Here is a 23502-nt window from a genome sequence, read left to right as displayed (position 1 = left end):
TAAGTTTATCCATTTCTATGTTAACAGTAACTGGTGCTGTTATCATTAATATTGAGAGTAGTGAAAGTTCTTATTTCCTTGCACATAAATGGATAATCTGAATGGAGAGGATGGAAAAAATCAGAAGGATTTACTTCATTCACAAATTTATAGGTATAAAAGGAGAAAGAGATGCAAGAGTTTATCTCAAGTGACATTTCCACAAGCAGATAGTTTTCTGAGAATCTAGCCTCACATTTAATTTACAACACCACACAGGCACTGAGAAGGTTGAGGCGCTTGCAAGAGGCAGCCATAGCCCTGGGAGAACAGCCTTTTTCTCTCATCTAGCAACTGATCCCTGTTTACATATGGAACTCGCACCACACTTACTCAGCAGAATGCTAACATGCCTCTGCAGCATTCTCTCAGCAAGCAGAAAAGCCCAGTGCCACAAAAAGACATGACACAGTGTATATGTTCCAGCTGTTCCTGACAGTTACCACTCTGCTCCCCCCTGCAGACAAGTATTTCACTCTCTCTCTCCATTCACAAGGACAAATTTAGCAAAGTCACGGGATAATTCAGCCCCTGCTCTTCCTTTCAGCAGCCTGTCCTCACCATACAAATCAGGTCTAAAGGAGGAATGCACTCAGATCCACAGTCACGATTTATTGCTGTTGTTTAAACAATTAACTACCAAAACTGGAGCCTGACCACAGCCCCAGGGTGATGCTGACCCATCTGCACTGTGCTGTTTGATTGATGAATTTATTGTGCCTGGTTCGTGCCCCGTCACCCCCAGGACCTCGGTGGCAGTGACACCCCATGGGCAGACACCTGATGTCGGAGCAGGAGCCATTGTGAAAAGAAAAAAAGACAACAGATGAACGTTGCTGTGGTTTTGCTCCAGGAAGCTCTGAACTATGTAAGCTGCATGTGGGGACGGCCTTTATTGTTGTGGACAGGGCAGAATCTAATTTTACCAAGAGCTCTCATGACACATAGGGAGAACTCTGTCAATCCATTTCAGAAAACAGACCAACGCCCTCTGGCACCAAACTCCTCTGTGAAACAGCAGCACACATCCAGCACCTCATAGGAAAGTCTCCTGTTTGGGAAAGTAGCTGGTGGAAGACTGGAGTTCTGCTGAATAGTACATTTATTTGCAAATGTAAAACTGTCTTTTCCTGAAGTGGGAGTGGCAACAAACAGGTTCACTTTAGTTCAAACCTCTTCCCTGGCTCTTTTGTCAGATGAGAGGTTTCTCTCTTCTCTGTCATCTACAAAAGCACACACTAAATATTGTGGATTTTCTAATTTTCAGCTTCTGTTTGCAGACTAGTAAACAATTTTATGATGTCTACACAGGTGATGAAGTAAGTCATGGCTGTTCCTTTCCACATGTGAATCAATAGCAAACATTTTGTGAGGATTTCCTCATAGGATAATGATATTACTGGCCCCTCAAGGTCAGCAAATAATCTTTGCAGTTGAGGGAGGAGATAAAAAGACTTTCTTAAAGATCCAAAATTTCTGTTATAATTGTTCTACTTACTTTCATGAGTTAAGAAAAATCTACTTCATTTTTCATACACAACAATGATCAGTACCCAGCTCACAGGTGAGGTCTACCTTATATGGCAATTTGAAGGAATTGACCTTCCTTATTAAAGAAATCCAGAATAATCTATTTGACATCAAGATTATGATATGTCTCTTCCAGATCAGAAATATCAATTCATTATTTGAATTTTAATATCCTGAAAGTGAGGATTTGCTGAGACCAGTTTACTATCTGGAGCAGCCTGAAGTTTGGATGGGAAGCTTAAAGAAGTGTCCCAGGTAGACCTGAAGAAACAGATGGAAAAAGAAGTCTCTAGTTTTATGTTTAGATGAAAAAATATCTGTATAGTTATTTTCAGATTCATAAATGTGGAATACTCACCATGAGCTGGAGGATGGATCTCAGCTTCCCCCATATTGTCCTGCAAAGAACACTCTGGAGAGATGATAAAATGAACCCAGGACAATTAACAGAGGACACTGCCTGCCTCTGTTCTCTAGATTGCCCAAAAAAGCCTGAGAAGAAATAGGAGCCCTACCTGTTACACTTGGGAGAAATTTTCATGCTGTTGGCAGAACTGTTAATTCCTTCTCTAGGCAATTAACTGTGTTTAATTGTGATTGAATTGAGCAAAATACAGCAAAGAGAGCAAAAGCAACACACCAAAATACAGCAAACAGACCAGTTCTGAACTCCGTGTGTAAAAGGTTGCTCTGTGTGAAAAATGCAATGCAGGAAAGGAGGGATTGTTTTGATGGCAGCTGTGTGTTTGAGACTGTTACAAAAAAGGAAGAATCAGTACAGGATGAGGAAGAAAGAAGGCCCAGGCACTCAGGGAAGCAAAATAGCAGAAAAAAAAAAAAAAAAAAAAAAAGGACAGCAAAGGGAAAAACAGAGACATATCCTATGTGGACAAGGATAAACTAATTTTGTCAAACAGACCACTCAGCAGAAATGGATAGTACTCTGGAAAATATAATAGCTTCAGTGTAGTTTTTCACAGTGTGTAGATGTTTACAAGTAAAAATAGATATAAAGGACAAGATTACAAGTATTTTCACAGCAGAATAAAGCCTGTGCTAACTGAAGTGATGGCTTTTGGCTTATGCAATGCATCTGCCATATTTGCAAGGCTAAGGTAGGCAGTACTTTGCAGCATCCTTTTGTGCATTTCCTGTATTCAAAGGAAATCCTGGTGCATGCTAAACCCTTTAAACAATAATTGTTAAGTTTACAAATAATCTGTGATCAGTGTGAAATCAAACCCACAGGGTTTTGGTTAAGAGATAATTTGTTTTGGGCAAAGAAGTAAGAGAATTCTTTGTGAAGAATCTCCACCAACATTTAAGAGAGTTAAATGTACTGCAAGAAAGTAAAGCTGTACTGCACCAGCCTGCTCACTGGATTCTCACAGACATTCCAGATTTTATAATACTCTGTCTTTGTTAAGAACAATTTATTTATAGGTTTTCAATTGCAAAATGACTGCATAGGTTAGGGAGAAAAAGATGCCATTGAAGGGATGCCATTCAGATGCCATTCAGTTTTATTTCAGTTGGAAGAAACTTTTGACAGGTTTTGCTTTGATCTAAAATCTATTTTAAAGTGCTCTTCTGGTAGGGGACTGTCTTCTTGAGACAGTGCTCAGATTTTGGCAAAGTAGTAGCTTATTACAGCAGAAAATATTTTATGATCTCCATAGGAATCACCAATCATTGTTATATCTGGATGACATCACTGTTTGTAGGTGGGCAAAATCTGGCATTCAGGCCAGAATGCACAGTTGTAAAACTGTTTATTAAAGCCTGGTTGTGGTAGCTTAAACTGATACAAATTAGTGTGGCTGCAATCCCACCCTTCATCTTGCTGCAGATCTGTTTTGCTGCTGTATTGGCACTGGCCCCTGTGTGCGTGGGCAGTTGAGTTGTTTTGCTGGGCTGATCTGAGGCAAAAATAGCAACTCTCTTTGTTAGGATCAATTTTGTTTTTTAGAATCTAGAACTAACCCATTGCTCACCTGCAGAAACACCAGTAACAGTGCAAGGGGCAGGAACACAAACTGTGAGAGCTCCTGGCTCTCTCAGTGCGAAAATGAACGCACAGCCAAAAAAAAAACCAACAAAAAAACCACCAAAAAAACCCCACCCAACAAAAAAAAAAAAGAAACCAAAAAAAAACACCTGTATAGTTGGGAAATACCAGGATAACAGAAGACTTTCCAGTACCACAATAAAGTTCTGGCTACTAAAGCCTGGATTAAAAATGTAACATTGGGATAAAGTTGTAAAAACAAAGAGTATTTATACAGCTATCAACACATTGAACCAGATACAAAGGACACATTAGCTATTTTGTTATAGTTCCCAATGCTGAACGTGGTCTTGCATTTGCAAACCCTATTGGTAACCCTCTCCATTGGGTGAAATGGAAACTTGATACAGAAAATTGATGTGTTGATATGAAACCTGAACCACAAAAAAAACCCCAACAAACAAACAAGAGAAAAAACAAACAAAAAGCAAACCCTTTTCTACAAGAATACTCAATGTCAAGTCTGTTGTTGCCTGTTACTGATGCGGAATCAGGGAGCATTTGTTTGTAGCCATGAACTGGGCTGCTCTCATCTCGCGGCTGCTGTAAAGCCCTGCAGCCATGGACATCCTCAGAAATGGCATCTTCAGCAAAACCTGATTTACAAATAAGTGGCACATAAACCAAGAGCACATTTAAAAAATGCATTCTTTACTGTAGCTCTTGGAAGGGAACCTGTGAAATAAGGAGCAGAATGAAACGGGTAATTGCAAGAATGCATAGAACTGTGCTACTGGACATAGCCAAGGTTACTTGTAGAGAAATAACCTGTTACTAACAGCAATATTAAAATAGCAACACTTGATATAAGTGTTTTAAGCAAGATGGTAGCACTGCTGCAGTCAGGGTAACGTGTGGTTACTGTGGTTGATCACACTTGGAGGCTGATGTAGGCATGGAGATAAAGGTGGCAGCTATTCACGACAACTCGCAAATACCCCAGAGATAGCTGTGTTACTTCCAGATCCTGCTGGTTTCTGAATTATAAAGCTGTTTATTGCTTACAGTTAACATCTATTACACAGATATGGTTAAAGTTAATTGCTAGTACAATCGTTAATAGCTAGAAATGACGAGTGTCCTACAAGTGGATTTTGGACTATGGCATTCACTGAAGAACCTCCTGAATGTGCATGTGGGAGTGAACAGACCCCAGAGTAACAGGATACAACCTTCCCAAGGCCCTTCTTAACAAAACCCGTTTGCCATTCTAAGGGAAAGTGCTATAGGTATATGATACAGTTAAAGAGATAATTAAACAACAGCAAGTAAAAGTAATTTTTATTATTACAAACTTTTAATTATTATTTACTATTTATTATTACAAAGTAATTTTTTTCCAATTCTTGATGGAAATAATTTCAAGCCTGAGCAGCATTCCCATCAGATAGTCCAGGCTGCCGGATCCCCGTGTCAGGACTCCGCAGCTCAGAGCAGGTCGGTGTTGCCACCTGGTGGCACGGGACAGCGCCACCTGAAATCGGATTTTCAAGTCAGCAAAGACACACAGCGCAACTGATATCCAAGACACATTTTATTATTCAAGCTGTTCACCAGAAAACCACCATCCTCACGGTGTACTCACAGCTCCATTTCACCAGCACTGAGTTTCTTGGTTGGTGTGACAGCTGGGAGGACAGCCCCACCTGCTTTCCAAGGGGCTCGGGAGGTCTTTGAAGACCGCACCTCTTTTTTCAGCCGGTGCCTACATAATCCTCTCACTTCCTTTCTAGTTAGCGGCCACAGCCACTGCTCTTCAGCTGTGCTCTGAGTTACAAACCTGCTGCCGCTGGGGTGGCCTTGCATGGGTTTGGCAGGTTCTTGGTGTGTTGAGTTTATTTGTTCTTATGAATTCAGCAGCCTGCTGGGTTACAGGTCCAGCACTTATCAACTCACACAAAGTGGCTTGCATAGCAACTTGGCCCAGAAGGTAATTCCACAGAATACTAAGATTTATTTAAGAAGTTACCCAAAACCCAGTTATATCTGTGCTAGAGAAATGAAAACTGCTACGGTTTGGAAAAGGTTGTCCAAAATTTTAAAATCTTACGGAATTATCGGGGTAGTATATGAAATGTCACTGTATCTGTATCTTATCAGCTCTTTACATATTTCAGCAGTGTTTAAAACATAAAAGTGGGTAACAGTGAGCCTGCAATTTCTCTTTTAAAATCTGAAAAGAAAACATAATTCTCATCATACAGTATGTTAAGTGGCATCTTTCTGAGATGGGCAGAGGAGACCTGCAAAATTGAGGTGTAGGAGACCACACATTCAGCTTTGGTGATTACATCTGGCAGAAAATAAAATATGGAATAATAAACCTGGGAAAACAAGGACCTAACAGCTAAATCTGCAATGTTAACAGGACAACTAGCACCTTCCCTCTCAACACATGAAAAAAAATGGATATATTTCGTAGAATTTTTCAAATATGACTACAAAATCTAGTATACAAAGTAAGTACAAAAAAGCACTTCCTACTTTTTAAAAATAATTAATTAGATTATCACATGATAATACTGTTGTATGACTAAGTGATTTTTTCAGGCACTGCTATAGATCCACAAGGAGTACACAGCATAGTCTCAGAGAAGCAGCTAAGAACATCTTTGCAAAGTGTCAAATGCAAATGTGAAGCGCACAAGCAAAAAATAGCCAGAGAGCTTTTATGAACGCAGCAGCTTGATTGTTTTGTACAGCATGCAATGTTCCTGTGAATTCCAAGGAAAAAACAAACTGTGACAAACACTTGAGAGTGTTCTGCATAAACAGAAGCTTCAAGCATTTGAAAGTGGAGAAGGAAAGTCATATATTAAAAGTGGTTAGTGCACTATTTGCTCTGAAGGTTAAGAACAACCACGTCATGGACTGCAATTTTCCCAACTTAGAGACTTTCTCATAGCTAATGGTAAACTTCATTTTCTACAGAGCACTGCTTGGAAAAGCTATTTGGAGTACTCTTTCAAAACCAGTCATATCACTCTTCTTGATTGCTTTATGAAAAATGTACTTCCCAAAGCTTTTAAAAATAAATCATGTGGAAGGGCTACTGCAGATGCTGTGGGCCTTGCTTTTTTGTGGACAATGCAGCATACACAGAAGGTGCTAAATAATTTGGAACAGCACTCTTAGTGCTTTGCAGCTGTTTCACAACATGAAAAAAGGGGAGTTTGGAGCTTAGATCTTCTATGATGGGCCATAAAGTAGATACTGAATTTCAGAGTAATCAGGCAGTCATGGAAACAGTTCAGACATATGTTACTGGCACTTCATTGGAACCAATGTATAGATGGAACAGAGGTCTCAGAAGGTTTTCTAAATGCAGCATATGAGATCTGCAATAACCCATTTGCTCAGCTTAGTTGTTGAGTTATGCAAAAATATTCATACAGCTACTGAGCTTTTTACTGGACTAAGTAGCATTTTTTTGCTCATTCTGCCCACTGGGCTAAGGTGTCATTGCTGCCACTGGACAAAATACCCGTGCTACTGCCTTTGTAAGTAATCACCAGGGAACATGGCTGATTTGGAGCTATGTTTTTAAAGTCTACCAGCACAAGAACTGTTTTGGGATTCTTTAGCAGTATGAGCAAAGTTACAGCTCAGCAGCTGAAAATCCAAATGTCTCTCATGGACGTCAGAAATATGTGCGTGGCTAGTAACTAAACTGAGCGGCTTCATTATTGCTATTTTCAAAATAAATACGCCGAATTTAAAATCGCCCAGGGAAAAAACAAAAAGGAAATCCTGTAAGCTCTTTTTGCTTTGTGAGCTCCACTGCTACCTCTTAGGCCCGCAGCCATGAACAGGTGTTTTTCCCGCTGGCGCCGCCTGGGGCGGATCGGGAGAGCACGCTCGCGTTCGCAGCGGGAGCTGCTGGCGGGGCCCAGAGCAGCGGGGCAGCGCGCCGGGGAGGCCGGCTGGGCCCGCGGCCGGGCCGTGAGGGAGCGGCCGCAGAGGGGCCCGGGCCCGGGGCGCCGCCTGTGCCACAGCCGAGACGGCGCCGCGGAGAGCCACCGAAACCTTCCGTTCTGGAAGGCGCTCATGACGGGGGGAGAGCCACCTTGTACAGGGGCAGATAGGACAAGGGGAAACGGCTTTAAACTAAGAGGAGAGATTTGGATTAAATTCTTTAATGCGAGGGTGGTGAGGCACTGACACAGGTTTCCCAGAGAAGCTGCGGCTGCCCCTGGATCCCGGGAGGTGTCCAAGCCCAGCTTGGGTAGAACTTAAGCAACCTGGGATAGCGTAAAGTGTCCCTGCCCGTGGCAGGGGGTGGAGCAGGGTGGAACAAGCGGCTCAGGAAGGGCCGCTGGCCCCAGACCAGGCTGCGGCGGAGGCTCGCTGGGAGCCGCGGAGCCGCTCGGGCGCGCGGCAGCGCCGCCCGGCCCGCGCAGCTATCGCGAGAGCCGCGCGCGAGGGGCGGTGGGCCGCCCCCGCCCCGCGGCTCCGGCGCCGCCGAGCTCAACATGGAGCCGGGCCCCGGCGAGGAGCCCCGCGCCTCCACGTCCGCCGCCACGGCCGCCGCGCAGGAGCCCGGCGCCGAGGAGGTACCGCTCCGCTCGGGGGGGCCCCTGCGGCTGCTGCAGCCGCTCGCCCCCTCCTGCAGCCCCCGCTCGGCCCGCGTCGCCTCGGCCCTGAGGCCGCCCGGGCCCCTCCGCCGCGGGCCGGCCCCGCCCGGACACGCCCCCGCCCCGCGCTGCCCTTGGGCATCGCCCGGCAGCGCCCGCGCCCTGCGGTGCCCCCGGCCCGGCGCTGCACCCCGGGGCCGGGGCCGGGGCCGTGCGGACCCGCGGCCGGCCCCGGTGCCGGACCCGCGGCCAGCCCCGGTGCCGGACACGCGGCCGGCCCCATTGCCGGACCCGCGGCCGGCCCCATTGCCGGACCCGCGGCCGGCCCCATTGCCGGACCCGCGGCCAGCTCCATTGTCGGACCCGCGGCCAGCCCCGGTGCCGGACACGCGGCCGGCCCCGGTGCCGGACACGCGGCCGGCCCCGGTGCCGGACACGCGGCCGGCCCCATTGCCGGACCCGCGGCCGGCCCCATTGCCGGACCCGCGGCCGGCCCCATTGCCGGACCCGCGGCCAGCTCCATTGTCGGACCCGCGGCCAGCCCCGGTGCCAGACCCGCGGCCAGCTCCATTGTCGGACCCGCGGCCGGCCCCTCTGCCGGACCCGCGGCCAGCCCCGGTGCCGGACCCGCGGCCAGCCCCTCTGCCGGACCCGCGGCCAGCCCCGGTGTCGGACCCGCCGCCGGCCCCATTGCCGGGCCCGCGGCCGGCCCCATTGCCGGACCCGCGGCCGGTCCCGGTGCCGGACCCGCGGCCGGTCCCGGTGCCGGACCCGCGGCCGGTCCCGGTGCCGGACCCGCGGCCGGCCCCATTGCCGGGCCCGCGGCCGGCCCCGGTGCCGGACCCGCGGCCGGCCCCATTGCCGGGCCCGCGGCCGGCCCCAGTGCCGGACCCGCGGCCAGCCCCTCTGCCGGACCCGCGGCCCTCGCGCTCCTGCGGGGGCCGTTCTCCGGAGCCCCCCGCCCTGCTGTTGCCTTTCCCGTGCCCCGGGAAAAGCCGGCCCGGAGCCGGCAGCTCCGGGCTCGGGAGGGCGGCCCGGAGAGTTGGCGGCTGACAGGGCTCAGGGCTTCCCTCTGCACATTTCGAGTTGTGCCCTGGTGCAGAATACCCCCCTGGAGAGAGCACGGATGGCTGCCAGCCGCCTCTCCCTAGTTTTTTGGAAGAAAGACACCAGGCATGTAGAAAGTGACGTATTCAGGTATCCTTGGAAACAGAACGAGATTTAACCCGAAGAATGTATCTTAGGAAAAACTAGTAGGAACGAGGACTGTACATCATATATTTGTGATACTGGAGAAAATTGTCATAACAGTACATTCAGGTGTTTTATCCCAGTTACTGACAGTCCATTTTGCCTGTAAAGAATGTTTGAAGCTTTATTTTATTATGTATACAAAAAGTTATGAGACACAGTGAAGTGCAGTCCTGAACTTTACTTGGTTGCTCAAAAGAAAATGTTTAAGGGCTCTTTATTGTATTCAGCTTACTCTGCAAAATGTAATGCATGTTAACGGTACAGTCACAGCATCTGCAGAACAGTGGCAGTCATGCAACCTGTTGTGCTCTGCTCCTCTCTCAGTATTTTCCTTCATAAACACTCTTTGTTGTGCTAACAGACTGCCTTACTGGCTATTTGGAAATGTATTTTCACCTTGTGAATGTGAGTTTAACGCGGAAGGAATCCCAATTATTCTTAGTGAATCTATTCACAGTTTTCAGTAGCACACGTTGCAAGAGTAAGGCAGCAGCAGTTCTTGTTCCCAGTTGTTTATTTAGGTGTTCATGGGGCCTCCTCACTTTGGGATTGTTAAACTTTCTGGATAGAAATCTCTCAGCCTGAATTTGGGAACTCTGTTTAGGGTAGTTTAATATTAGAGATTTCAAGGGGCGTGTTTTGTATCCTTGGAATACTCAGGATTTTTTGAAAGTGCTGTGTGGGTGCTCTAAGGTGTTTAAATGATGCCAGTTTTCAGGGGATTGTTTAATCTATAATGGAAATAGGATTTAGAGTAGAGACAAATTGTTACTGGTGAGTTTCCCGAGCTAAAAATGAAGCTACTTTTGTGGTGGTGAATTGCATTGACAACTGCTGTCCTGGTTCTTGGCAAGTCAGCCCTCTACCTGATTAAGTTATGTTCTTTAAAGTTTCTAGGGAAAAACTGTCAGACTTCTTGAAATATTTTATGTTCCTGTATTGTATAAAGGTACATGGTCCAGTTGTAAGGGGGAAGTATTCTTATTCATACCAAAATCTAGTAATTGTCAAGGTGTAGATTTTTGCAGTTCAGAGCATGCTGCAGAAGCAAGTTTGAGTATGATGCCTGCCCCTGCCTGCCTGGCAGCACTGGCACAGAGCAGTGCTTCAGTGAGCCTGCAGCATGCTCTGCCCGTGGTGAGGAGGAGAAGGGGCACAGGGATTCATGTTCATGCTTGTCTTTTCACTGCCTTTTGATAATGTCCTGTTACTTCTGATACTGTGGAGCCATCAATATTCAACAGAAACACTGCAATAAGAAGCTGTGGGGGTTAAGGGCAGTGTATTTTGTTTTCTCTTGAAGGGTGAGGTGTATGCTGTGATTTTATTGTGCTGTGGCTGCAGGAATATGTCAGCTCATTTAGTGTTACTTAGAAATACTTACTTCAGAATAAATTTGATTTGTATGCCACCATAAGTTTTATCCTTCTGGGATAAACTGAGTAAGAAGAGAACTGGCATTGCAGCTGTCTGCCTTGGGGCTTAGAAAGATAATATTGCATTGCAATTTACTTGGAAAACTTTCATTTTATGGGATTCTCATAATACCGAGTTGTTCTGCTTGAAGAAACTTCATACTTACCTGAGGGAGAGGCAGACAGCTTTTTTCCAGTAACACATATCTATCTAATTTATTTCTTGGGCAAGTGAGGGTGATGCCTGAAATGGCCTACTGTCAATTTGTTTTCATTTAAGGAACAATTTGATGCTTGAAGGACTGGACCTGATATTAGCAGTGTCAGTCTGTCTCTTTGGAGTGTATGTTGTTCAGTAATGTAAAGGAGGTGTGAATATATACTCTGAGCTCTGTGGCATGTTGGAGTAACTTTACTTTCTGAGATGAGCTGATTACCTGTGATTGAAGAACATTTAAATGAACAGAATATTTCTAATACTGCCTATTTGCAACATTTGGCCTTGCAAAGGTGAGCTGGAGAATTTATAAAAATCATTAAGCTGTCAAGCAGCTTCATTATACACTTAGTACTGTTCACCTCTGCAGAGAATTATGGCTTTGGGCCAAACTTGAAACAGTAATCTCTGACTTCAGCAAATATTCCTCCCATCTGCATGATTGTGGTTAAAGAAGAAGCTGGCATGTGTATTTATCAGTAACAGTTTGGAAACTTAAATACAATGTTGCTTGACAGATTTGTAAATATTTGGTACCATTTTGGCCTGGTTTTGCTACTTGTGCCTGAATACCTTAGGGTAATCATTATTTTAATGAATTTAATAGTAGTCTGATACTCAAAGCACTTAAAACAGATTTGTGCTCTGCACTGTTATATTTTATGCAGACATGCACTCTGGCAGCTCCTTCCAGTTTATTCAGAGCTTTTCAAAAACATTTTTAGAATTTAAAGCATCTCAAAATAGGTTTATTTTTATTTGCCTTATTTCAAAGACCAATTAGGAAAGTATTCCTTAATTAGGGGAAAAAAAATCTACCATTTAATAATTTTACCAATATACTTGTGGAAAACCTGCTTTGAATTTCACAATTGAAGACAGGTATGAATCTCATAAACTGCGAAAGTTACCTTTTAGTTACAATTCTTTAGATTTCTTTCATATATAGTAAATAAGGTGTTTGTTCAGCTATCTGAGAGCATACCATGGAGTTGTTGGTGCATGGATTGAGTTGGTTGGTTGTTTATTTTCCTAGATTTATGGTTAAGTGTAGTTAAGCTGTGTTTCCAGTTGAACTTGTGACTATTCATATAGGAGTGGAAACAGACAAAACCCAAATGAAGTGCAAGTGTTAGGGACTTACAATTAGGAATCTGACATTTAGAAACCAAAACTTTAAAATTTTTAAAAATACCTTTTCAAGATACTAAACTTAATTATGCATTTACAGTGAGATCTCTGTGAAAGATTAAACTTAGTGCTCTTTCAGTAATTTCTTTCAATTTGGATCATGTGTGTAGATATAAATATAAGGATCTTTAGTTTCATCGTGGCCATGAAGTTTTGCTTTAGGTGAAATGATATGATTTATACACTCATTTCATTTTGAAATTATTATTTTGGAAAAGAAAAATTATTGTTTTGCAGTTTGTAGGTTTGTTCAGTTTGATACATCTTGCTAAAAAAGTAAATAAACTAGTATTTATAAAATGTTTAACTTTTGAATTCCAGAAAAATGATCCCCCATTTCAACTCAAACTTCCTCCAAAGGCAGCGAGACCTGACAAAGAAGTTGACCCAGAATATGAAGAGAAGATGGTAAGTGCTTTCATGAGAAAACATACTGCAGCTTTTTATGATACTTGCTTGTTGGAGCAGGACCAGCAAGGACTTACTGCAGCCTGGATGTGTCAGAAAAGAAAAACAAATCCAAATTCATTTAGATGTCTAGGCCCATGTCATGTCTGCCACAGTGACTAACAGGTCAGGTAGTGGTAATCCTGTTAAATACTTCCCATTCTTCTGAGTATTTTTGTCTGCATGGTGTTTGGAGTTGTACACTATTTTTTATACTTGGTAGTTGTCAGTGGATTTTTGGTTTTGTGGTTTCTTTTTTAGTTATCCACACCCATTTGTGGTAAGGAATTCAATGCTATTTTTTATTTAGAACCCTGCCCATTTTGTTTTGAATTGGTCTCTACCAGTTTTATTTGATCAACTCCTTGGGTTGTGTCAGAGGCATCCTTAAGCTACTTCTTACTTAATTGAAATACTGAAGCTGCTACCAGTTTCTCTCATATAAAAACAAGGTTTTAAATATTTAAATGCCCCATAATATGTGTGCCATAACAATGCAAAAGAGGGTTTGTCCATGACACCATTGCTGGGAGCTTGTAGTACTGGAGAGGAGATGTAACAGGATAACTTCTGTGTGACAAAGAGGCAAAAGCCTGGAGGACTCCGTGGATGACAGTTGTAATAAGTTTTTGGTTTAAGCTGGTACTTCTGTCTTGTATTTTTAAAAAAAGATTTAATGTTAAATGGATGCCTAATTATAGAAAAGTCTGAAAGGACTTGATATCACAGAAGTCAGGGAAGAATATAACTATTAGATATAGAAAAATTGATACTTATGTGTATGAGCACCTCATTTATAGCCAAAGAGAAGAGCCACAGTGAATTTGTTCTTTGAGAATGAATTGAGTAAACAGCTAAACTTGTTTCACATGACTTTACAGCTTTCCTAAATTAGTGTTAGCTCAGTTGTCTTAAGAGGCAAAGGGATTAGATGCCAACAAAACTACCTTTTATCAGTTGTGCAGCTGTGAGCTAGACCTTTACTATTTTATCAAGACATACTGTTTATACTAAGCCCATAATATTGCAGGCAGAAAATTATATTGTTTCATTTAATATAGGTCCTTACCAACAATGATTATTTTGCCAAAGTGATCATGTATTACTTAACTATGAATCCTCTGAATTGATTTATTTTTATACTGATGATCATAAACATCAGTGCCTCAATTTCCCCCTTCTATAATTTTTTTTTCATAATGGTTTTACTTGGTATTTACGTTTTACTCGGTTGTCAGGTTAGTTAAAGAAATGGTGCAATAGTGATGCCAGGGGGGAGTAGCAGGAATTCTGTTCCCCAGGAGATCTCGGTGATGGGGAGAAGCAGGAGTTCTTTCCCCGGGAGATCTCGGTGATGGGGAGAAGCAGGAATTCTTTCCCCAGGAGATTTGGGTGAGGGGGGAGAAGCAGGAATTCTTTCCCCGGGAGATCTCGGTGATGGGGAGAAGCAGGAATTCTTTCCCCGGGAGATCTCGGTGATGGGGAGAAGCAGGAATTCTTTCCCCGGGAGATCTCGGTGATGGGGAGAAGCAGGAATTCTTTCCCCGGGAGATCTCGGTGATGGGGAGAAGCAGGAGTTCTTTCCCCGGGAGATCTCGGTGATGGGGAGAAGCAGGAATTCTTTCCCCGGGCGATCTCGGTGATGGGGAGAAGCAGGAGTTCTTTCCCCGGGAGATCTCGGTGATGGGGAGAAGCAGGAGTTCTTTCCCCGGGAGATCTCGGTGATGGGGAGAAGCAGGAGTTCTTTCCCCGGGAGATCTCGGTGATGGGGAGAAGCAGGAGTTCTTTCCCCCGATCTTGGTGCGGCCGTTCCTGTGCCGGCGGGTGGAGCGCTGCGGGAGGAGCGCAGCGCCCTCGCGTGGCGCCGTCGTGCCTTGCACGCCAGGACGGCTCTGCTGGGGCAGACCTGATTGCTGTTAGCGACCTGCAGAAAGGGGTCGAGTGTTCCTTGGAAAGGTCACGGTGCAGAGCTGCGGTTCACTCTGTCCTTTTTATCGTTATAAGTAAATGAGATCACATGGAAGGTGCCTTACATGGTGCAGTGTTACATGGTGCTTAGATTTCTCATAGAGAAACTGATAACAGTTGCATTCTCTAAGGTAGAATTTGCATTTTATCATATTTTTCTTTAAAGTGATGTCACATGTTTGTGGATATTCTCAGTTCAGTCAGAGAGAAAAAGAGAAAGATTTCTGCTAGGCTAAGCCTGGAAAAAAGTCAGAGAAAAATGTAAACAATCTATTATCTTGCTTTCCGTTCATATTGTTTATAGATATGTTCTACCACACTGACCTAAGTCCAGTGTACCAGTCAGGTGGCATGTTTTTACTTTAAGACCAATGGAATTAATGTTCACAGTGTTCTCTCTAAAAGAGAGAGGTGCTTTGAATAAACATTCATTTGCCTTCTGAAATCATACGAGTCATTTCACCCGTCCTTGGCTCAGCAGTGTCACATGTTATCTTCTTATATAAGGAAGGCCATATTTTGTTTTGCTGTGTTACATAGTGAAGTGCATGTGCTCCCCTGAGATGGCAAAACTGAAATGCTTGAAATTTGAAATCTGACAGCAAAATTCACAATCTTGAATGAAAGCATTTCAACCATTACTTCAGAAATAGTTCTAAAAGCAGAGCTACTACATTGTTATCTTTGATCAAATCCTGATAGCCTTGAAGCTGATGAAAGTTCTGCCACTGACAAGCAAGGTTAGGATTTCATCCCTTACTGTAAGTCCTAACTTTAGTTTTGTCTTTATCTTTTATAGACAAATATTAAAGCATCCCTTCACTACTGCTGGTGTGCCATGAAGCAGCTCTGTTTCACAACAGTTGTAGCCCTCTGAGTTGTCTAACATATGGTCTTGTTAGTCTTTCCTCTGATGAGTTGTTCTTATGAGTTACCTGAATTCTATTTCTTAACTTTTCTTCATAAAAATGTATTTTTGTTATCTGTTTTTCTTTTTTTTTTATTCTCTTCTCCACTTTGGAAACTAGAAAGCAGATCGAGCAAAAAGGTTTGAATTCCTCCTGAAGCAGACAGAACTTTTTGCACATTTTATTCAACCTGCAGCGCAAAAATCACCAACGTCTCCACTGAAAGTCAAGCTGGGACGGCCACGGATGAAGAAAGATGAAAAACAGAGTTTGATTTCAGCTGGGGAGTATGTTTTATTTTTATTTCTGACTTCTTACATGTCCACACAACTTAAACTTACATAATCTGTTTAGAGATTGTACGAAGAAATTGTACTTTCAGTAAATCCAGACAATTTCCTATTAGTGGTGCATCAATTTCTTCATAAGCTGATTGGTTTGAAAACATAATCTGCTCCATCAACGTAAGTTTTGTATCAGACATGCACTTTTAAAGCAAGTTGTCTGATTCTTGCCATGTAAAATGTTTTGGTCTGTATAGTGGGGTGACTTTGGAGCACACATATTGAATTTCTTGTGCATAATGCTGAAGGGGCACTCCAGAAATCCACCTGATGTGACCCAGCTGGTAGTGGACGTGTCAGTGGGACCAGGATGGGGCTAGTCCAGGTTATGACAAGGCAGTGTCCATGTAGTGTAGTGGGGATATTGGATCCTCAGCACCAACTAGCTCTTCTCACTGGCCTGACTAGTCTGTGTTAGTCTCTCTCACTGGTCTATGTTAATATTGCAGCAGAGCCTGCCTGTAATGCCTCTGAGAGGTCTTAAAATAATGGACAGCTATTTTTTTTTTAATGTTTGCAAAATGGCATTCTATTTTAGAAATTTTAATTTTTTAAAAATTTGAATATGTGATTTTTATGAACTTTGTAATTGTCAAGTAATTGAGTCTAAGGCCATCACTGATGTGTCTTGTATTTCTGTGTTGCTCATTAAAAAGTGCATCAGAGAGCTCATGATATTGTCACATTATAGCTGTGGCTCTGAAAGAGAGGGCTTCATATTGGCCTTTCTAATTAAAGCTAATAACTCCTAAGGAGTAACATGTTAACAGGATGAGAGTTTGGTCAGGATGCCAGAACATTCACACTGTGGGTCAGTGATTGCTTCTGTTGTAGTTTGTCTTTGGAGTTTGTGGCAGTGTTTTGAAGTGGTTTTGTTCACACATCAGTGTTGGGCTCTTTCTTCAGGTACCGCCACAGGCGCACGGAGCAGGAGGAGGATGAGGAGCTCTTGTCTGAGAGTCGGAAAACCTCCAATGTGTGTATTCGGTTTGAGGAGTCTCCTTCATGTAAGTGTGGTGTTAACAGTTCTCTGAGTGATCTGATGTAATTATTATCTGAGCAGATTGCAATTAAAAATTTCTATTTAGAATCAGTATTATTTTACTTAGAGGAATCTTACATTTACAGATGTGAAAGGAGGAACACTAAGAGATTATCAGGTTAGAGGTTTGAACTGGATGATCTCATTGTATGAAAATGGAGTTAATGGCATTCTGGCAGATGAAATGGTAAGCAGTAATATTTTGGATTTTTTGGTGGTAATTATTGAGCAAAATACAACATATAAATGCTTACAGTGTTTCATGTACGTGCAGTAGTATGCTTCATTCTACAACAGCCTGGTTTTTCAAATCTGAAGTTGTAATGAAAGAAATTCTATTGCAAACATTTTTTTATAGTTTGTTTTAAACAAGTGGCAGACTTACATAGTAAGGAAATGTTTTGAAAGTATTTCTCTATGTTATTTCACTTCAGCAGTTTTCTCCCCCCCCCACTTTGTCAATGCAGGGGCTCGGTAAGACTCTGCAGACAATAGCTTTATTAGGCTATCTGAAGCATTACCGGAACATTCCTGGTCCGCACATGGTCCTGGTTCCAAAATCAACTTTGCATAACTGGATGAATGAATTCAAGCGCTGGGTTCCATCCTTACGTGCTGTTTGCCTTATTGGAGATAAAGATGCCAGGGTAAGTGTTTCACATTTCAGAAATACATGTGTTACTTGGCAAAAATATCAGTTGGGTGTGTGGAATTCTCCCTAAGCTATTTCCTTAATTACAGTATCTTTTAGTAATCTTTAACTACATTAATGTTGAAAATGCAAAATGTTATGCTTGTGACTATGAGGAAAAACTGAAAATCAGTAGATTAAATAATGGACTAGGAGCAGGGTACAGTCCTTTGAGTTGTCTATTTTTCTGTTGTCTTTCTCTTTGATTTTTGCACCTATTTTTTATCTGTCCCATATTTGTAATATGGCGGTGTGTACTCATTTTTCTTTATTGCACTCACTTTGTTACCCCTCTCTTCACCTTTTTTCATGTGACTTTTCCCACTCTTGTATTTTATAAGCCTGCCTGGCCTTGTAACTAGGATTCTGTTGTAGAGCTTTTCATCTTTCATTGTGAAGGCCTTAAAATAGACGTGGAATGTTTTTCTGACTGGAGGGGATGAATGAGCTGGATGTGTCTGTGAATTCTGTAGTTGCTCACATGGATTGCATGGCTGCCTGTTACTGCTTGAGGATGGAGAGGCTCTAGAAAGGGAATAGGAGCTGGCAGTGTGGCCAGGAAGGCCAGTGGCACCCTGGCCTGTACCAGCTATGGAGTGGCCAGCAGGACCAATGACTGTCCCGCCGTACTGGGCACTGGTGACATTGAGGTGCTGGAGGGTGTTCAGAGAAGGGAACAGAACTTAGGAGGAGCAGCTGAGGGAACTTGTTTTTGTAGGTGACAGGACAAGAGGAGATGGCCTCAGGTGCACCAAGGGAAACCTGTCTGCATGGCTTTCCTTGGGATGATGTTCTTTCATGTGAAAGGTTTTATATGCTTTGATGTGTGCCTTGCAAAACAGAGGTGGGACAGAGGAGGGAGGTATTTGGGGAAGAGAGAAGATAGTTGGGAGTGGGCTATGTAAGTTGTTTTGATACGCTTTTGTGGATTGTATCTTTGGACAGGTTAATTCAGAAGTTTTTTTTTTCCCTTTTGGTTGTAGGTACTCTATTTGAATTACAGAGAAATGATGCTGAAGAGAAAATAGCTAATTTACAGTAGGAACTAATTTGTGTTTTGCTTAACTCCAGCTTTTTCTGTGCTTGTGGTACAAAGGATTGAAGGCTTTTATTACAGTAACTTCCAGTTACTGAGAAGATGTTTCAGTTTTTGGTGTGCTAGTTTAGTGCATCAGTGACGGTGGTGGAGGCTGCTTTCCCTGAATGCCATAAAAATTGTTCACATTTATAAGTATTTACTAATCCAGTTTTTCTGCTCTAGGCTGCATTTATCCGTGATGTTATGATGCCTGGTGAATGGGATGTTTGTGTTACATCATATGAAATGGTAATTAAAGAGAAATCAGTCTTCAAGAAATTTAACTGGAGGTACCTGGTAATTGATGAAGCCCACAGAATAAAGAATGAGAAATCTAAGGTAAATTTAAAATTGTTTGATACTTGGAAGTTAGTTCAATACAAAAAGATGCATCTGATTTGAGCAGATTTTAAGTGTTAGATGTGTTTTTTTTTAAAGTAGAAGTAATAAGCTATTGGGAGGTAAATGTGAATTTCATAGGTAGCTCACTGTCTCTAAGTTTAATTGACATTGTTTTAGGTTTCAAAAAATGATTCACTGTGCCTTAGTGTAGATGGTGTTGATAACTATGTTGTGTTTCCAGCTGTCAGAGATTGTACGTGAGTTCAAGACAACGAATCGATTGCTGCTTACAGGAACTCCTTTACAGAATAACCTCCATGAGCTGTGGGCATTACTCAATTTCCTTTTACCTGATGTCTTCAATTCTGCAGATGTAAGTTGATGTTTGGAAGTACAGTGTTGTTAATTTTGATTCCCAGGCTGCTGTCAGTAGAAGAATGACCAGCCTAGTAGGAGATGGATGTTGTGCATGACCCAGGTTCAGGGAAAGCTCTGTGGCTTACTGTAGACTACTTTTCTTACTCTACCTAGGTAAAATTATGCATTCTGATGGTGTGGATGAGGCCTCAGACCATTAATAGCAAATACAGTACTTAAATAGACCAAGAATTATGCAAAAATTGAGACAGCAAGTAGCAAGAATATAAAGCATCCAAATAGGCATAAGCCTTTTTTTTAAATTTAGAACTTGAGTAATCTTTCTTCTCTTGTGCTATTAATGTTTCTTTATGCTTTTATTACTTGCTTATGTTGTCCATCTGATTTTCTTAAGGATTCAAGTTGTTTTTTTTTTAACTTTTTGCCCCATTATCACATAAGCACTGAAGGGAAGCAGTTAGAAAGTTGTTGTGTATTAAGCAGAGTAGAATGGTATTTTGTCTGCAGAGTGATGCACTTGACTCAAATGTTAAAACATACCGGGGACATGGCCCAGAATTGCAGACTGAGTTTTCTTTCACAGAAGTAATTTGTCTCAAGATTTATGGCACTCTGTGTTGGAATGAAAGAGAGTGTCTGTTAAAAGTACAGATGATAAACTGTTTATACCAATTGTGCTGTTTCTCACCACAGGATTTTGACTCATGGTTTGACACTAAAAATTGTCTTGGTGATCAGAAACTTGTGGAAAGACTTCATGCTGTAAGTAATTAAAGCTGTAATCACATGTCATCATTAGCATGCACACTGTAAAGAAGAAAATCAGATTATTTTCCCCTTCATCTCAAAGTTGAAAAGATGAACATGAAGGTCTTTAGAAGAATTTGCATGAATTAACCTTCCTATCATAGGTACTACTTCTTTTGTGTTACTGTTTGAAGCAGACAAAATCTGAACATTAAATATGGAAATAAAGAATTTTGACATCTTTTTGAAATTATTTTTATTGTGAAAAGTACACTGATACACATCATGCTAATCTGAATAAAGGCATTCCTTTACCTTTGTTTTACTGTGAATGAGATAAGACTTTTTTGCAGTAGCAAAAGAGCTCAGAGAAACTACAGTGTACATTGCTTATACTTGAAATGTTGGTGTGTTTTGTCCCTGCTACTGGAAATGAAATGGGGCTTATGTAAAAAGGATTAAATTTGATAAACTTACAGGTTTTGCCCCTTCTTAAGATAACAACTGGGATCATCATGGCAATCCTTATATAGGGATACACATATTTATGTGTGAGTTTAGTCATTACTGGACAACTTTGTTCTGCAGAATTTTTCTCACGGAGTCCCCATGACAGCAATAGATACTGACTATTTCTGAATACATATCAGATAATTAAATCTGTTAGTTTTGTATTTGTGGCAGTCAATTTTATACATTTATCTATGTAAAACATCTTAATTTGTGTAGGTTTTGAAGCCATTTCTCTTACGTCGCATAAAAGGTGAAGTAGAAAAGAGTTTGCCTCCAAAGAAGGAAGTAAAAATTTATCTTGGGCTCAGCAAAATGCAGAGAGAATGGTGAGTTATTTACATCAAAGTAAGATTCTTTTCTGATAAACACTATAGCTCTTCACACTGATACTTTTTCTCCTTACAACTGCATGTTCAGACAGATTGAGAAAATTACTTACAGCTGTCTTAGGGCTTTTGTAAAAAATGCACAAGTTTCAGAGAGCTCAGGAAGGGTAATGAAAAGCACTGGGAGGATGAAAGCAGAAACTTTTTTCCTTCCTTAAGTCTATTTGAAAGAACAAATACGTCCTAAGCTTCCTCCTTTGATCCAAGTTTGTATGCACCAAAACGTCTTTCCTGAAATTAAAAAAAACCTTGAGGAGCTACATACCCAGAAGAGACATGGGACAAGGAGCAAGGTCAGTGTAGCAGTTTCTGTCAAATAAGTGATATTTTTAATCCACTTTGTACTGCTAAAATGAAAGTGTAAAATAATCCAGTGAATGTCAGATCATTGTCACTCGCGGAGAGATTCCCTTTCATATTTAGGTATGAATTTAGAAATCTTTATTATCAGTCAGATGTTTCATAATCATATAGCTCATTGTTATATAAACAAAGCCAACACCCACATCAAGAAATACGGATTGGGATATTGCAGGGTTTCATTCATTGATTCAGATAAAAGCCAAAAGTTGTTCAAAACTGCCCTTAAAACCTCAGGTATACCAGGATCCTGATGAAAGATATTGATATCCTGAATTCAGCTGGCAAAATGGATAAGATGCGTCTGCTGAATATTCTGATGCAGCTGCGGAAGTGCTGTAACCATCCTTACCTGTTTGATGGTGCTGAGCCCGGCCCTCCTTACACCACTGACACCCATCTCATCACCAACAGTGGTAAAATGTTAGTTCTGGACAAGCTGCTGGCAAAACTCAGAGAGCAGGGTGAGTACTGTTTATGGACAGCAGTGGTCTGAATGCTCCTTCTGAGTTAAATTAGCTTTCAAAAACAGCACAGCTTTAGCCTTTCCTGCAGTGAATATATTCATCACTTTCTGTCAGGTTTTTGTTGAAAATTAATTTTCTGTAGATCTTAACACATGAAGGGAAAGAAGTCTTATGAGAATGATGAGTAATACTAAAAGTATGGAGAAGCAGAAGGAAAGGAAGAGTAGAGCCTCCCTTCTCGTTTCTCTAAGAAAATTTCTGATGATAGGATTATTTCATCTATGTGCACCAGTCAGCACCAGGTTTCCTTACAGTGGCTTTAAGTGTTCTGCTTCTTTGGTTGTATATTTCTCTTCTATAATTTATCAGGTAATATTCTTGAGTGGTTAAATCACTACCAGAAAAGTAACTTGAGAAGAAAGACTTATTTAAGTTAGGCATAGTACTGAATATTTCACATAAATTCTCAGTCATGTTCTGTAGTAGCTCTGTGATAAGATCCATGTGAAAACATAAAATGAGTATTAAAACCTTTGTTCTGTCAGGTTCCAGAGTTCTGCTGTTCAGTCAGATGACTCGTTTGCTGGATATTTTGGAAGACTATTGCATGTGGCGTGGTTATGAGTACTGCAGACTTGATGGGCAGACACCACATGAGGAAAGAGAGGTGGGAAAGTTGTATGTAAACAAGAAAAGCTTTGTGTTAGGTTAATAAGTTATTATTTATGTATATGTATGTAGCCACATCATTGTTTAAAGTAAAGCAGAAATGCTACAGTTTTTCAGAGGCTGCTAAGGGAATGTTTTTCCTAACCTAAGTCCACAGTATGTTTCATCTGATCCTCAGCTAAATGAGAAATACAGTATATTGTGGAGTCAATATGGATTTTCTCACCTGTCCAGACATACAGTTTCTTACTTTGATAAAATTCTTTTTTATATTAAAATAGTGTAAATTTAAAAGAAATTTAATTGGAAAGCCACCAACAGGCTGGAAAATTGTTTGAAATATCTGATATTTCAGTGACACTTTTTTTCCCCTTTCAGGAAGCAATTGACACATTTAATGCTCCCAACAGTAGTAAATTCATTTTCATGCTGAGTACCAGAGCTGGAGGTCTTGGAATTAATTTGGCAACTGCTGATGTGGTTATTCTCTATGATTCAGATTGGAATCCTCAAGTAGATCTGCAAGCCATGGTGAGTTAACTCCCTAATACACATTTGTTTGTTTAAGTTGTCAGTGTTCTATTTTGTATAATTGCTTTCAGAACTTGCACTTTTGTTATTTTTCTTTACTTGTTGTATACACAAGTCAATATGAAGAAGCAAAGGAATTGAATAAAAGGGCATGAACAGAATTTGTGGAGGAAATTGTAGATTTTTGCCTGTAAATATTTGTCTTAATTATTTTCATAATGAGAGTTACTTCTATCAAAATACTGTATCAGTATTGTTAATAGAAGCATAGAATTATTCTTAGTTCTGTTTTTTCAGAAGAGTACAGTCAATGAATAACAGAGGACTGCTTCCAAAAGAATAA

General features: G+C 41.8%; 1 protein-coding gene across 1 annotated transcript in view; it reads left to right on the top strand.

Moving 5' to 3' along the window:
* The first annotated feature begins 8091 nt into the window (after window positions 1-8091).
* SMARCA1 (SNF2 related chromatin remodeling ATPase 1) overlaps window positions 8092-23502 on the top strand; it is a 31992-nt gene continuing 16581 nt past the window's right edge. The window contains exons 1-13 of the mRNA XM_021547871.4: window positions 8092-8190; window positions 12610-12696; window positions 15732-15898; window positions 16862-16962; window positions 17084-17184; window positions 17465-17644; window positions 18950-19105; window positions 19350-19481; window positions 20180-20248; window positions 20963-21072; window positions 21730-21956; window positions 22505-22626; window positions 23007-23159. Coding sequence (XP_021403546.2) covers window positions 8110-8190; window positions 12610-12696; window positions 15732-15898; window positions 16862-16962; window positions 17084-17184; window positions 17465-17644; window positions 18950-19105; window positions 19350-19481; window positions 20180-20248; window positions 20963-21072; window positions 21730-21956; window positions 22505-22626; window positions 23007-23159 — 1686 coding nt within the window. The 5' untranslated portion in view covers window positions 8092-8109. The remainder of the gene's footprint in view (window positions 8191-12609; window positions 12697-15731; window positions 15899-16861; window positions 16963-17083; window positions 17185-17464; window positions 17645-18949; window positions 19106-19349; window positions 19482-20179; window positions 20249-20962; window positions 21073-21729; window positions 21957-22504; window positions 22627-23006; window positions 23160-23502) is intronic.

This window comes from Lonchura striata, chromosome 4A, assembly GCF_050655825.1.
Source record: "Lonchura striata isolate lonStrDom1 chromosome 4A, ASM5065582v1, whole genome shotgun sequence".
NCBI lineage: Eukaryota > Metazoa > Chordata > Aves > Passeriformes > Estrildidae > Lonchura > Lonchura striata.
This window is presented reverse-complemented; position numbering and strand designations above follow the sequence as displayed.